The sequence below is a fragment of the Platalea leucorodia genome, assembly GCF_965183815.1.
Source record: "Platalea leucorodia genome assembly, chromosome: 6".
Taxonomy (NCBI): domain Eukaryota; kingdom Metazoa; phylum Chordata; class Aves; order Pelecaniformes; family Threskiornithidae; genus Platalea; species Platalea leucorodia.
The window spans coordinates 4,576,132-4,592,543 of record NC_138828.1 but is presented as its reverse complement, the minus strand read 5'-3'; the positions used below and the strand labels follow the sequence as shown (position 1 = coordinate 4,592,543).

General features: G+C 40.4%; 1 protein-coding gene across 2 annotated transcripts in view; it reads left to right on the top strand.

The window, feature by feature from the left end:
• The window catches only part of LOC309592236 (bifunctional heparan sulfate N-deacetylase/N-sulfotransferase 4), a gene marked incomplete at its 3' end in the record, with an annotated part of 147,178 nt that overhangs the window by 102,521 nt on the left and 28,245 nt on the right, over positions 1-16,412 (top strand). For both annotated transcript variants that reach the window (XM_082315438.1, XM_082315439.1), the window contains 2 exons: positions 4,066-4,251; positions 5,972-6,100. In XM_082315438.1, the coding sequence (XP_082171564.1) occupies positions 4,066-4,251; positions 5,972-6,100 (315 nt within the window). The remainder of the gene's footprint in view (positions 1-4,065; positions 4,252-5,971; positions 6,101-16,412) is intronic.

Below are 16,412 nucleotides of genomic sequence, written 5' to 3'. Positions count from 1 at the left end.
AAATTCATTTACCAAATAAGAGAAACTCTACTAAGTATTTTAAACTGAAATAGTAACATATAATGTCTTATTGGAAATCTCACCCACATGCAGCAATATTAGAAATATATCCCAGTACTAAAAATATGCAAAGCTCATTAAAATCTTTTAACTTTGGAAGGTGACATTTTAATAAGTACTACTATCTATCACCTACTGTTGGACAAAGTCAAAAAGTTACCAAACTTCTCTGAGGTTGTATTGTTAACTTTTTCATCTAATAAAAGTCTTTGCACCAAAGGGAATCCTGCAGTTCAACTCTGTGAAAAGATCTACAGTAGACATAAGATCTAATAAATTAAAAGGTTGCTTTTTTATTCTCTGTCTGACAATGGCCAATACTAGATGTTTCTGTAAAACAAATCACCAGTGATCTTTAAGAACCAGAATGCCAGTTGTATTAAAACAGTTTTAGGTTTTGTTTCATTTTATTTCTTACTGCATTTTAACAAGGACATGCAATATTTGGTGTGATCAAAACCTGGGGGTTTTCTGTCAGACAAGATCCTGCTAATATAAATAGTCAATCTTCCAGATGCTGTTTTTTACTCAAATTTCCAACATCTGCTCACAGGAAAACTGCTATAGGAACGCAAACTTACCTGTTGAGAATATACCTCCTTCTGGAGAGCAGTGCCCTTTCTTTAGCAGAAGAGTTTTTTGCAAATGCAGAATAAGTACACAGAGCACATGCTGACTAATGGCAAACACAGCCCATTTCTGTACAAATACGAAGGTCAAAAGAGGTTAGGAGTCTCAAGCAAATCTTCACTTGCTTGAACGAAGCTGATAATTGAGAGAGATAAGCAGCCTTGGCAGATTGCTTCAGCCTTTCGGATCACCCGTAAAAGTACCTGTCCTACGCACGGGCTCTGGGCAAGGTAACTTTGGAGGGTGCGCAGACGAGCCAGGCTGCATTGGCAGGACTATGAGTTTCCAATGTGCATCAGCATGAGCACGAGACAGCAACTCCCTGGGCACTGCCACGTGCAGCAGCTGCCGCTGGCCAGATGTGCTGGCCCCACGCAGGCATCAGAGGGAGGGTTATTTTGAGCTAGTAGTTGTCTGATCCACATACCACTTGCTCACTGGTGCCTGGAGGACGTGAGGGGTGCTCCTGGAGAGCATCCTCTCGTCTGGTCTAGCCCTTAAAACAAGGTAGGTCGCGTGCTGCCAGGCTGCTCCATGATGCAAACCAATGCATGGGAAGTAGCGACAACTCGGGGGATTTTCTGCCAAAAATGCAACAATTGTTTTCATCGTCTTCCCCCTCTCTCACAGGTTGTAACAGTGGTTCTCCTTTAATATTGAACTTGTCCACTGCTTCAGCTTACACTGTCATTTAAATTAGAATTTAAAGTCTCTTAACTCACAAGTAAAAGAGGAATACAGATTTAACCCATCCAAAATTAATAGCTCGGGGGTCCCAGCTTAAGCGTGCAAAGGAACATAATGCTGCTGTTCACAGTACCAAAAAGGGCCAGAAGTTTTCCAAACTAGACAAACACACGCAAAAAGTTTTTGAACAATTTTTGAAATGAAAAAAAAAAACAAAACCAAACCCCCAAAACATCAACTGAAGTCTTGAATGCAAAAATAACCCAATAAAATCTTGTAGGAAATTGTTCCCTAGAATATATAAGAAAATACACTCACTACAGGCATCTCCCATTTTGCCGAATAGCTTAGATTCAAACGTATACTCCTCCTTTAACAAATTACTTCCAAATCCCAAACTGAATTTAATAACAAAATGAGAGGAAAAAAGGAAACAGAGCAACAGAAATCACTAAAAGAGGACGTATGGTATTTCATTTACCCAAGTAAACCGAACATGGAACTGACCAAAGAAAATCTCATTATCTGTTAGTTGTTTCTTCTTAAAGTCATATTGGGTATCAGAGTGACTGACGTGTTTGCGTGATGAACTATGCAGTGTGCAAGTTTTATTCAGAGGCTAATTAGCTTTTTATATTGAGAACTTATGAAAAGCTGCCTTATTTTATTTGTGAGTGGCAGATTACCATTTCACCATTCTGTTGCTATGGTAGTACCAGCAGCAAATAGTAAGTAGATGAACAGGATTGTGCATGTATTCATCCAGATACCTGCTTCTGCACATATCATTCAGAGCAGCGTTCATTACCTAGCTCAGGACACATTTGCCTTACATTTACGTGTCCGTATACTCCCTAACATAGGTTTGGTGAAGGTTTGAGGATTCAAGTTAATACAGTGTATTTAAGTTAACACAGTATATTTGACAGCATGAGCATCATAGATTACTCAGGCAGAGTAATGAATGGCCAGATTTTTCAGAAACCTTTAGATACACCTTTTTCCTTTGTACATGTTCATAGCAAAAAAATAGAGAAAAGAGGGATTTAACACTTCTCATTATAGAGCTATTCCTCATTTCACCCTTAAACTGACTCATGCCTTTCAGGTAGGTAACAACATTAATAAGCAGAAATTACATTTTGCTCTCAGTAAATTACGAAATAGTGAGTTTGGGTTTCTTTTTTTCAAGATCAGTCAGTAACCTAAGATCTTTACTAATAAGGAATGGATAATTTTAAGTGGTTCCATTATGTGATATGATGTATGAACAAGAGTTCCCCACCGATTTAACTTAATTTTTGTCAATGAACCAAAAGCCTTTCTTTGCAAACTACTTGAAGATGCCCAGCAGAACCTGCTGTTCCTGGAATTAAAGTAATCAACAGGAAGGCAAGAGGAAAGACCAAAAAAAAAAAAACAAAACCAAACCCTACCAACCAAAAAACCCATTGTCTCACAGTTTATCCATTTCCCTCTGAACATCAATTTTATATGAACAGAAAACAGCTGATGTATCCTGTAGTACTGGGAGTAAAATGAACTTAATAAACACCCAGAGCACGGGAAGTGATCTGGCTAGAGCCACAGTGGCAAGACACCCTGCAACCTGGAGATGCCATGGGAGAGTTGAAAAGGGCTTTTACTGGACCTGCTGGAAATGAGCCTCAGCAGAAAAGGCAGAGTGCAGCCTTTCTTTCTGCCAGTAGCTGATGATAAATGCCAGATGCGTTTCTGAATAGTCACTCAGACCAATGAAACTAATTACCTCATTTTCACATGCATAGCTTACACTTCAAATAATTTCCTCTCTTTTAAATATATCCCGGTCTATAGATGTGGTTATCAGGCCTCATCATCAGATGGGGTTTTCAGGCAGCCCACGCTAAGTCGGGAGCGGGAGGGATGAAGAGCAGAACAAAGGCAGGACAGCATCAGGAGTGAAGGGAACGTGCCCAGCACACTCGCAGTTAAGCTTCTTCCTTAATTCTTTCTGCCTGCACATTAACTACCTCACTGTGCCATTGCAAGATATTTTCAAGATAACCTAGAGATTATATTCATGAAAATGCACATATTTTGTCATAGAAATGGGGCTAAATAAATATTTATGAAATGAAAAAGATATCCATCAAAGTCCAGCTTTTTTTGCTACTACCTCAACACCATGGAAAAATATAAGCAGATTCAGAAGCTATGGGGGGATACTTATTTATTTATTTTTTAAATCAGGAGGGAATCTTGCTCTTGTTCCAGAAATAAGAAACAAAAAATCCCACATATGTCACTGCAACATTTTTTTCCATCTGTTTACTGCTCTAATATTGTTTGATAGTTTAGTAAATAAGCAGCATGAGCTTACTAGATTACCTTTAAAAAGAAGCAAACAGGTAGGATGCATATTAAAATGCATTCAATATGTAACAAACAGGCAGGCAAATCTATTCCACATAACAGTAACATAGCATAATCCACGAGGATTATTTATCACTCTGCAGTTATCAAACTGTAACTCCAGTTCCCCTCATCTCCCTCCCCTTTTTAGCTTGTGCTACAATCAGATAGATACAAGTCTGTCCAAGGACAACAGCTTCTCCGATGCTGCTGTCTGCAGGAAAAAGTAAGCTTTAAATAATTACATGTTCTTTTTCTGTTCCTAAATATATTCCTCCCTCTGCTGTGTCGCAGGAGCATGGCATACCAACTGGCATGGGGTACGCAGTGGCTCCGCACCACTCTGGGGTCTACCCGGTTCACATCCAGCTGTACGAGGCCTGGAAGAAGGTCTGGCACATCCGAGTGACCAGCACAGAAGAATACCCACACCTGAAGCCTGCACGGTACAGACGGGGCTTCATCCACAATGGCATCATGGTACACTGCATTTCCATGCTTCATAGCGATAGTACTTTAAGTGACTCAAAAGTATTCTATTTTTACCAAATGCTTCAAGTTTTACAGCAATCATTAAAATTCTCTGTGACCGAGGATTTGTAAGGATGCCAAAATAGTGCATTTGTTATGCAGCCAGTTTTAAAAACAAAAAAAAATAAAAAAAAAAGTCACACAAACTCAGGCAACTGCAAACGTAATCCTCAGAAACTAAATGTACTTGGAGTCCCAGCAACTATTAACCGAGTTATAAATGCATACTATGAAATTCATTAGACTGCCTAAGACCTATGTTTCAAGCCCTGGTTCATCTTTATGCATGAAAGGTTTAGAAATCCACCACCCGGGAAGGTGAGCAGGTATAAGTAATCTCCTCCAGCAAGTATGACACTTGTCTGAGGCTTTGTTCCGAGCTTTTCTTCTGAAACTTCCAGAGCCAGGGACCGGACACGTACCCAGCTCTTCCAGACCACGCATTTGTGCGAAGAGAGAAAAGGTTCCTCACATACACATTTCAACTGCATGAAGGGCAGGAAAATATATAAAATTATTTGGCCAATCCTACCAGCCACTTGCAAGCCTATAGATAGATGAAACAAAAATTGAATATGCATAAATGAAGTTAGAAATATTTCAAGGGCAGGTCCTGGGATGCTTTAAAGCCCCAGCAGAGTTGAATATTGCCTATGCATATAAAGTCAAAATTGTGATCCCCTAAACAAGACAAAAGGAACATCTTAATCAAAACCAAGAAGTTACTGTGCAGAGTCCAATTACTATTGAAATAGACTCAAATTCAGCAGTGTATTTACACACATACTAAAATTCTCTGCTGAGTGTAGGTTTTATTTGTTGTTTTAACCAAGTAGAAAAGCAAAAACACTGACTGGAGGGAAACAAAAGGCCTTCCCCAGGTGAATTATGTCTCTGCATGGATTAGGCAATACCCATAAGCCCTGGCAGTTGTCATCTTTACTTTACCAGAGCCCTTTGATAGTACTAGCTAATAATGTAACTAAATCATCTAGTTCCCCAAGATGAGTTTCTTTTCCCATGCCTGCTAGCTGGCTTGTTTCTGACTCGCAGCCTCTTGATTTATGGTGGGATGGGGAGCTGACCTCGGGCTGGTCTCATGCGAGCCTCCCACCAGTCCCGTACACATTTCACAAACACGAATGAGGGGCTCAGTATGGTTTTCAGGGCTGAGGAAAGTATGAAGCAACAGGTCTTTTGTGGTTCGCAGCCTTGAACACAAATTCATTTCAATGTCTCAAGAACAATAAGATTAATTGCCTGAGATAGCAAAGATGGCCAGGAAGCACTATTTATCTGCTAGTAAACTAACCTAGCTAAGGGAAGAGAGGTTTGGCTTTTTGTTTTCTTCCTCTTCCACATGTCAGGAAACAAATACTTATTATGAGCGTAGGAGCTGAATAAAACAGTCTGCATGAAAGCTCAGCACATGTGTGTTGCAGCTTTTCAGAGCTGGCGCCTGGAAATCTCCACATCTGCAGGACCGCGCTTGCTTACCATGCGAGTACAGAAGGCACAAAGGAGCCCATACATAGACACGCCAAAGCGCAGAAGCAGAAGGGGGTGCAGTTTGGGTTCTTTGAGTTGCTGGAGGGATTCGGGTGGCTGTGCCAGCGTAAGTTTGCGGAAGGAAGTTAATGTCACAACGACGCTGTTGTTTTGTTCTCAGGTGCTCCCTCGACAGACCTGTGGCCTTTTCACTCATACTATTTTTTACAAGGAATATCCTGGGGGTCCTCAGGAGCTGGACAAAAGTATCCGAGGAGGTGAACTCTTCCTCACGATTCTCCTGAATCCCGTAGGTACCTTCTTTTGCTGTTTTTTGGATACACTGACTCATGGGGAGGAGGGAGGGAGGAAGGGAAGGAGATCAGTTTTCTTTGATCTTGTTTGGGAAATAAAAATCAAGACCACTTGCTCAAAAGTAGCAAGCAGTTTAAGAGGAAAGGAGCAAAGTGTCTTCTGCTAATTTCTAACTGCAACTGCCTGCAACAAGTTACTGGAAAATGCATTAATTTGAGCTCCATACTGTTTCCCAACCTGAAGCCGGGTCCCAATGAGAGAAGAGTGCTCTGACTTGCCTGACTGAGACTGAAAGAAACCAGTGAGGGTAGAGAAAGCTGTGTAGTCTTATTCCGCTTTTCCTTTTTTCCATAAGCTTGGCTCCTCAGGCACTCCTGATATAACTCGATGGAAACCCCAGGGCTCAGGCCTGATATCATTCCCCCACCACTGGCTCTTAAAAATAGGTTTTGTGCAGCTAAAATATACCCCAAGCAGTACATAGCCTTCTAATGAACATTTTGGCTTTGCTCAGTGCTGCATTTCTTTTTCTCTGTCAACATTAGATGAACCATAAACTGTATGTATGTATGTATGCACATACAAACAACCTACATATGTATAAACACACACATATATACGGTTTAACCAAAAGTGCCACAGACTTTAAGGATGATTTGCAGCCCTATCACACAATTTTGTCTCTCAACTAATAAAGCGGTCTGAACTGCGCTGTGCTAATATACACATGCACACACACATATGACAACACGATGTAGGTGGGTGCATAGGTGTGATTGGGCTTACGAAGGATCAAGGAGGAAAGCTACCTGACTGTAAATGCTGTATTTTGAAGTCACATTTCTCTTGCCTGCGAACAACAGCCTGGAGGTGGAAGGAAGAAGAACAAAAAAAAAAAAAAATCATATCATCTATTTTTTTGCCATTGTTCTCCCTTCTTCCTGTTCCACCCAAACAAGCTATACTACTTACAAGATAAATGTCTTGTGTCTTGCTGGGTGGCCTAATTTCAGTGGTTTTATATTGCAGTGCTCATTGACTTCTCTGCAGAGCTAAAGAAACTTCAGGTGGAGCTAACTCTCAAATCCAGGTCACTTTTATTTAGAGACCTAAATATAGATTTTGGTATTATATAATTAGGTGAAAATTTTGGCAGGGGAGCTAAGTTGGCATCTAAGTCAAAGATTCAGTGGGCTTAAAATGGGACATTTCTGTGAGGAATTTTTCTGTACCATACACGTGACACCTAATTTGAGAATAAAAAATATCCCCGTTCTTTATCCTGTCTCTCCATTACCTGCAGTTGTCTCAGGCTGGCTTTTCTTCCCATAGTTTTCTTAAGTGTCACTTGACTCATCACTGTCTTGGGATGCGGCTGGAATTTATCCTTAGCTTTATCATACTTTTATCAATACCTGTGCATCTTTCACTTACCTGAAGATTTCCTCAGATTTAGGCAGTGCAGCAGTCTAGCAGAGTGTTTCTTACTCCATGAGAGATGCTTAGAATAGCCCCAATTCCTCAGTCAAACACCTATTCCATGTCCAAGCCTGTGAGCATGCTCAGGCCGCCCTGACTTCTTCCCCTACAACTCGCCTTTTCCCTAACTTCAGGTTTTTCTTTCTTACGGACAGCAAATAAGCGAGAAGCCACAACCTCACAGTTGCTCATTAGAAATTTCAGCCTTTGGATCTTTTAAACAATTGCATGCAAATGTTCTTTCCAAAGACAGGCTGAGGCTAGGGGAAGGGTAGCTCTTCAATTACTCTAAAAATTATTCTAAAGGCTATTATTGAACATAGGTCTATGCCACCATTTATTACACTCTCCAAAACTCATCAGCCTGGGCTCTCCAGGCACCTCCCAAGCAGGACCAACCTCAGAGGTGCTGGAGCATCTTCCTTCTGGGAGCTCTAACACCCCCAGCTGCTTGTGCCGGCCCCGCAGGAGGTTCCCCCCCCCCGCCAGGTTCAATTTCTTACCCCAGGAAAGGGCCAGATCCCTCCCCAGACAGATCCTGCAGCACAGACAGGTGCTCTTTTAGGTTTCAGGAGTGATGCAGCAGAGATAGGACCTTTCCTAGGAAGGCAGTACGTAACGGCAGGCAAAGCATTTCAGATTTAATCACATATGTGTGATGTTCATGACCGAGTTAGAAGATCATCTTCCAAAGAAGGGGGTGGAGATTTTCTTTAATTTTCTTTAGTACATGAAGTCATTGTTTTGACCAAGCTATGTTCCAATAACTCGAAAGTGCAATATATATTATTGGGTGGTATTTGAAAAGAACAGCTTTTCTATACTGTTAATGTTTGATTCCCCCCTCCTACTTTTATGATTTTCTGTCTTTACCTCATCAAAACCGATATTTTACTGAGCTAAGCGACACAAGTGAAATACTGACAGGCACTTCCCTAAGTCTGAGTTAGGTATGAATCTGTTCCAATGTAAGTGCTTATTCAGACAGGAAGAAATATAATTTAATCATGTGCGAGCTGAAGTAAGATATACCACAAAACCCCACCATCGTTCAAGTCAGGTTGGTACACTACCCTATGAAACATGCACTGACTGACAACAGTAAAAGCAAAATCTAGCCTTATCTGAGAAGGCAACTGGTGTGAGTATGAAACAAAACAATCTGTATTCATACACCCTTTTCCTTTTTTTAAACACCAAGTTTGGAGAGCACACAAATGAACAAATGGGAAGACCTTTCTTTTATTCAGTGTAAGAGACAGTGTGGTGTTTTGGTGGTTAATTTGAAAAAGTTTACGGATTAGTATCTAAAATCTATGGTATCTTCCAAAAAGGATCAATAGAGTGCCTATTCTGCTGGCCAATTGCAAATTCAGTTGAATAAAAGAAATATGCTTTGAATGTGATGTGTTCTCCAATCTGGCAGCAGTGCATACTGCAATAGCAACAAGAGACTTCCCATCTTATATCCTAGAAGCTTCTCACACACCTCCACTCATTAATAAGCTTCCTTTTGATTTGAGTATCAACCTGTGCAGTTCAGGGCTTTACCAACAGCACAGTTCAGGGGTTTACCCCGAGCTGTACAGTGTAAACCAGTGCATGCTCTCCAAATGGATTATGGAAAAGAACAACGGTCAGGAATGTAAAGGCTTTTTCAAAACCCTAATTTAAAGTGTTGTTGTTGAGTCACATTGAATGAGATGCCTAATGTAGTCCCTGGATAGAAACCATGTCTATAAAATAAAATCCTAACCAGAATGCCCCGTCCCCCCTAGCACTTAGGCTGCTTTACACATCGTTGCAGTTGTCCTACTTCAAGTTTTGCAGGAAAGGGATTGCGTGTACCATTGTTTTATTTTTGCAGTATTGACATTGTATAAAAATACGTTTTGTCTACTCTTTAAAAACACCAGCCAGACTCTTTCCTGGTGTGGAGGAGATTCACAGAAATAGAGTAGCTCCTGTTAATTCTACTGCCACATGGCTGCACAAGTCTCCTGCTCATCGGGCTCTGGTCTCAAGCGGGTGCGTGCAATTGCCACCGGCATTAGTGAGAGTTGTGCACATACAGCAAGGGGAAAGGGGAATCCCTCCGCATAGGCAGCGCACTCTTCTGGAGGGTGAAGATGGTCTAAAACTATTTCTGCCTGTGCAAAGAGAACGTATGCATGTGCACTAGCACAGCGCTGCCAGGCTACCATGACAACTTAAGTTACATACAAATTATGTGTGTTATTACCATAAAAGATAATATTGCAGAGTCCAAGATTGGGTTAGAAATCTCCTTACGCAGCTAGTTATCTGCCGCATGGTGCATGGTGTTGTTCACTACCCCTGCCTGGTTCGAAAAGCACAGGGGCGACAACAAAAAACAAAAAAAGGAATATCTGGTTTCACAGAGCCCTTTCTGCAACTACAGCAAATGATCACTTTGTTATCATTTTATGAGGTGCCTTCTTGATCATCAAGTAGGCTAGAATTTAGAAGAGGGCTTCTGAGCAAGTTTGTGGTCGTTGCCTGTCTCATTTCTGTGGGGTTTTTTTTTGTTCCCTTTGCCAGTTTTTACATTGGTATGTTGCTGTAGATGAGCCTAGCAATAGTTGGGCAACAATTCCAAGTTAGATGTGATATAGAACATTTTGGCTTTAGACGCTTGAAAATCTAGATGCTTTCCCTATAAAAACAAACTAACCCATAAGTAATTGCTAATATACTTCTTAAACCAAAAATGAAGAGAGCTGTGCAGTTCAATGACATCTTCCCAAAGCAGCTATAGTAAGAGCTGGTCTCCCACACATTGCACAAGTGTCTATTTGCTCCTGGCTTCTCTTTTGGAGGCAGCTACCTAGTTTCCTCCAAATCAAAATCCTGGGCCTGGGTTTTGAGGATGGTTTACTTTAGGGACTGTTCCCAAAAGCCAGTCTGGACAAGGATGCATTGGCTTTGGCTCTCTGCAGACCTCCAACACCATTCCCAGCAGGCTTTCAGTCCTCACGTCTTCCCACTCTTTTGCTCTATGTCCTTGAGTGTGCAACACATACTACTGGTGTCATGCGTAACAACATCCCTCTAAGCAACAACGTAGTTCTCACACTATTTGAGACACTTAAAAAACAGACATACAAAATAATTGTCATATTTTTGAGCCATGTGTGCAGAAATGCTATTCGGTGGGAGCAATGTAGGCATGAGCTTACTCCATGAGTGGATACAGAGGAGCAGCACACCCCACATCTCATACCCCCACCTACACAGAAAGCATCACTGCTGTAAGGCATCTCCTACTGCTGCATGGAAATGACCAAAGCTGTTGGAGCACTAAAACCAAGAAACTTCTCTCATTTTCAGTTTGCCTTGTTTAAGAGCCATGTAGGTGAATCTGTTGCTTATTAAGTAGACTAACAACACTAGCTAAAAAAAGTGCAAAGAGGTGCCGCACAGTTTGGCCTCTCTTTCTCTTCACCATCCCGCACCAGCTTCCTTGCTCCATCTCACTAGTCCAACAGTGGCCCCTTTACACCAACCAGTACCATATCTATTCACTAGTCAGGGAGGACAAGAGTACAGCTGAGAATAGTTCAGTTCATGTCCACAGTTATTTTGAAGCCAGGCTTCCAGAAGTGAAAAGCCAGGCTTTACTCTCGAGTAAATAGAATTATTGCAGGTGTTGCACACACACACTTCAAGACAGTCTGTTTGCAGACTGTTTCAAATTTCAGAAATAATCGCAGAGCCTTGATTAAAATCAGCACAGCACCACCTTTTGCTGTGGATTACAGCTATTTAGCTGTCTAAAAACAAACTACAAGTCAGCTATTTCTCACCTTCTAGCTTAAGATGTCAGGGCAAAGAAACAGAAACCTGAAAGTCTGTGAGTAAGTGGTGACACAAGCTGTTCTGAAGAGGTGCAGATGCACAATAAGTGGATGAACAAACTTCAGCATGAATAGCAGCCCAAGCACAACAGAACCAAAGTCAACATCAATGCCAGCTTGCAGGACTACTGCCTGCTTTTGAACCCTATAACCACCGATCTAATGCTCTCACTGCATTGGCATCGACACGTTCAACAGGTCAGTCACATCTAACTGAAACAGCCCCCAGCAGAGTTAAAAAACAAATAATAGATCACGGTTCTTTTCATTGCATGGGTATGGTATCTGCATTACAGTCCTGCTTTGTTCAGGAAAATGCCTTGCCTGGACAATGTAGACCAGGGTTTCCAGGCACAAAGCAGCGACTTGATTTGTAGTTGTGTTTTTAACAGGATTTCAGCAGGGAAGATGGGTTGTAAAAGATAGCACAGAGAAGTTCATGCTGCCTTAGGCTGTTATGGCATCCATTTATAATCTTTTATCCCATCCCCTCAAACAAGTGCCAGCAGGCACACAACTTAAATAATCAAGTTTTGATTAAACATTTTTTCAATTAGTTTGATTACTGAAGCACATTTCAAGAATAATTAAATGTGGGGAAGCAAATTTACTAAATAGGAATAATGTATCAGATAGGAAGAATTTATTTACAACTAATTTAGGGTCAGACTGCAACTCTCGTAATGATAATGGCAAGCAGTAACATTGACATTGCAGTAGGTTAACTGCAACACTCTTTCTTCTGTGAGTGTATATTCCATGTACTTCACAGCTGAGAAGTTCTCAAAGTGGCCTGGGCCGGGAGCAGGTGGGAGATAATGAAGTTTTTGCATGAAGTAAGGAGCCTGCAACTAAATCCTGAAAAAGGCAAGAACTGAATATCTCCTAGCCTTTCCAAACTTTAAAACATGCCACCAATGAAGGCTAATGGCAAATTCTCTTTTTTTCCCTCCTGAGCCTTGATAAGCAAGTAGTTTACAGAAACCCTATCCATTACTCAGGTTGGAGTTAGCAATTTCAGCAAATACAAATAAATATTAAGCTCATATACCAAAAATGTTTGCACTTCCATGAAGCAATACCACACAGATGGTTAAATTAGAAAATGCCCAAGTGACACTGCATTAGGATAAAGAGTTTGCAGAGAGATTGGCAAGGGGATCTTCCAATGGATTTTTTTTTTTTTAAATGGCATCTACGGAATACTCTGTGACTCAGAGAGATATTTTCACTTTCTAATTTATGAATCCTAAAGATGAGTCATGTCTGGCAGAGATGATTTAGTAGTATGCAGACAAGGGATAAATTCCACCAAGACAGACAGAAATCAAACCAACTTTTCTTTGAGTTTTAATGAGGGTTACAAGAATCCCAGCCAGACCTTTCCAGGATGCAGCTAATGTGGAAGGCTGCTCAAGTCTTGAGTTTGGGGTACTTATTCTTTGCATAAGCACTTCAAAGCAAAGCTCATTAAAGTTAGTGTAAAAAGCCTCAGTGAACAGACTGGGTTTGAAATAAACCTAACTAGTGCAACTCTTTCAAAAGGTATCAATCTAGCTCCTCTCTGAAGGCTTTTGTTCATTTGGAGACTTTAGAACAATAACAAGGACCTTCAGATGTATTTACAAATAAGACATACACATATAGTTTAGGACAGAAAATGAGACATTACTGTGCTCTTGGAGTTTTCCTTTTACTATTTGATACAAGAAAAACAATGAAACACTCAATTGAAATATTTTTTTCTTCCTTGCCAGACCAAAGCTAGATGTTCAGCGATACGTTCTTGTCATCATCAACGTTATTTACTTTGTGGTTTGACAAACAACAACAAAAACCAGTCATTCACTAAATCCTAATTAAGACAGAACTCCTGAAAGTCGTTATCATCAGCACTTCCACATCAGTGGTGAAAATAAAGCAGCAAAACCACCACAGCCAGTAGAAATAAGCAAGGGAAGAGGAAAAAGAAAGATGACATCTAAAACTTCAATGAATCACAAATGTAAAAAAAAAGTTTTGTAAAACTGCTTTTGTGCCTAATTTTGATAGTAAAATAAACCTTTTTGCAAAACTGAGACTAAGATTCTTACCACTGTGCTGCAACAGCATGCACGTCTGTATTAATTGTAGTTACATCTTAAAACAAGAAAGTACATTGCTACTCAAGACATATCTTCAGAGCCAGGAATTTAATACAAAAGAGCATCAGACAAGAAGAATACCATGTCCTTAATCTGAATATAACATTACCCAGCTACGTAAATGTGATGACAGATAATTCTGTGGCTCTGACCAGCATTGTAGCAACCCCATCCCTTGTGAAAAAATATTCAGGTTTTCTGCAGGTGTACAGCATTCCACTGCTTCAACAGAAAAAATAAACTCAAGACTTTTTTTTTTATTTATTTACTTTTTAAACCATTTCAAACAGCATCATTTCCTCTTCTCTCTTCCTAAACCTTGCCAATTATTTACAACCTTTTTGCAGCGCTTTGAGGTGCTTTCAAAGACTTTTTTTTTTTTTTTTTTAATGTTTGCTTCCTTAGGTTACATAACTATAAAAAAATTTATGGCATTCCAAGGAGTTAAACATTTTAGTCATTTTCAGCATTTTTTTTAATTCTACTTCTCACTATTTACTTAGCTTAATTGCCCTTTAGAGGAGCTTTATCCATTCCCAGAATATATTTGTAAAATCCCCCTTCCTTTTTGTTTACTTCACCAGTGCTGCGCCATATTCCTTTTCTTTGCCTTTTGTTTTTTTTTTTTTTTTTTTTTTAAATACCTTCCCATCAAACGTTAACCAGCTTTACACGCGCTTCTGTCTTTGACATACTCGGTAGAAAAAGGCAAGTTAACTGGCATTAAAATCAACCTGCATTAAGGTACCTTCTTTTTTTTGAAAGAGTTTTGGTACGAAAGCTGTGATGCGCCGATCAGAGCAACGCATTTTCTAAGGCACACTCACGGTCACATCATCTGCTGTCATGATGAAACACGGTGCATGAGGTGGAGTGAGCAAATGGGATGAAGAGGGCAAATCCCTTGCTTTGCTTCAAAATGTAAACCATGAAAATTTATAATTAAAAAAAGACTGTCCATAACGTACAGTTCCCAAACTGAAATACTTTCAGCAGCAAAAAGCAGTTCTCTCCTAAGAAAAGTTAGGGAACTCCGTTGGAGTTTAAATTTAGGAGGACTTTCCACATCCAAATGCCAGGCTCAAAACTAAGTGGGTTCAGTCCATGTTCTCTGACCGTTGCCCTTCATTCAGCCTCCTGAGAAACGCTCTGACATATTTAAAGCATGCTTTTACAAATTGTTCTATATATCACATCTTCAGCATCTGCAAGGTCTTCCAGTATCTGTTTTCTGGTTCGTCTCCTTTACTCCCCTGCTTCACAGACGATAAAGAACAGTCATAAATGTTTAACAGCCAAGATAAGCTAATAAATACAGCCCTAAATATTATCACCCCTACAAACAAGAGTGAGAGAGTGATTTCTCCTAAAAAGAAATTCTCTTTAAACCAGAGAGCTTTTTATTAAGCCAGCAAGTGACAGCACAAAAGGCACCTCAGTCAAACCCTAAAGCAAAAATAAGTGCAGCAGGCTTTGACAAGAACCAGCAAGACCCACTTGCTCTGTTGAGTAGTCAGTGAATTGGATTTACTTGCGAGTCTGGTGTATATTTTTCTCATGATCTGTTCACCTTGAAAAGCTAATGGATAACCCTTAATACTGCCAGCCCCGTTCCTGCAGTGCCCTTCCTATTTTCTGCTCTGCTCTAGCCCCATTTCAGGTCTGCAGCCACCAACCCCTTCTGAGAGATGGCGTCAAGTTAACGCTGAAACCAAAGTAGTTGTAGTCCTTGCTGCGTATGCAAGTGCAAAGTTTCTTGCCAAGTATGACCCAATCTTTGGCCCATTCAAACAGTGGAAAAGCTTGCAGAAAATGACGCCTAATACGAGACCCCCACCATCTCAAGACATTCCCATCTCTGTCCTGGTCACAGCTGAACACAGTGCATTAAGATTTTCTGTAGCCTGGACCGAGAAAGTCAGATATCCCTAGAGAGGTGGTTAAATTGCAGATCTCTACCAAGGATCAGATTGTTGCTTATATTCAGCGTCTTAATTCATGAGATGCTTCTCTTTTCCTATTCTTCCTTCCTTTTTCTCCTTGTTACACACATGAACTCGTCTGGGCTAACTCTTCCTTTCCCCTTCTTCTCACGGGACATTTTAATTCAGTCTCCCATTGTCTCCTTTTCATAGTTCCACCAAAAAAACTTGCACAGGCCATTCCTGCATTTTATTTCTAAGCATATAAAAATCTCTTCACTCTAGATTTATACCTGCATTGCCACATAGTATCTAGAGACACATGCATACCCTGCACAAAACGGTTTTTTGTCTGCAAAGCCAACAAAATAAGACATATTTGCAACTGACAGATCAAGCCATTTTGAAAGTTCAAGAAAGAAAAGGAGCAGAAAAAGGGAAAAGTTAAACACTTTTTTTAAACTCCTCTTCCTACTTCAGTCAAACATCCCTAAGCAGCTTTAACCCGAGATGAAATGTGGCATATGAATTTCAGGAAGATTAGCTTCTTCTGCAAGAATTTGGTTGTCGAGAGTGAAATCAGACTTGTGATTGAAAGGTAACTTTGAAGTCAACTCAGAAGAAGCTACAGACAGTCCATAATAAGGTACATTATTATTCTAACTTTGAACAAGGCGTGATCACGCGTTGCAGAGATAGGCAAATTCTTTCTAAGTGTCATGGGACGCTTTTAATTTTGAAGGCCACTTAAAAGCATTTACATTTTAAAACTCTCACCGTAACTAAAGGGTTAGTGTTCATTTCCCGTCTGTGAGGCCTAGATTCTGCATGTCCCGCATGTGTCGTACTTCGAACATTTTGTTCTTGTTTCCTGCTCTCACTCA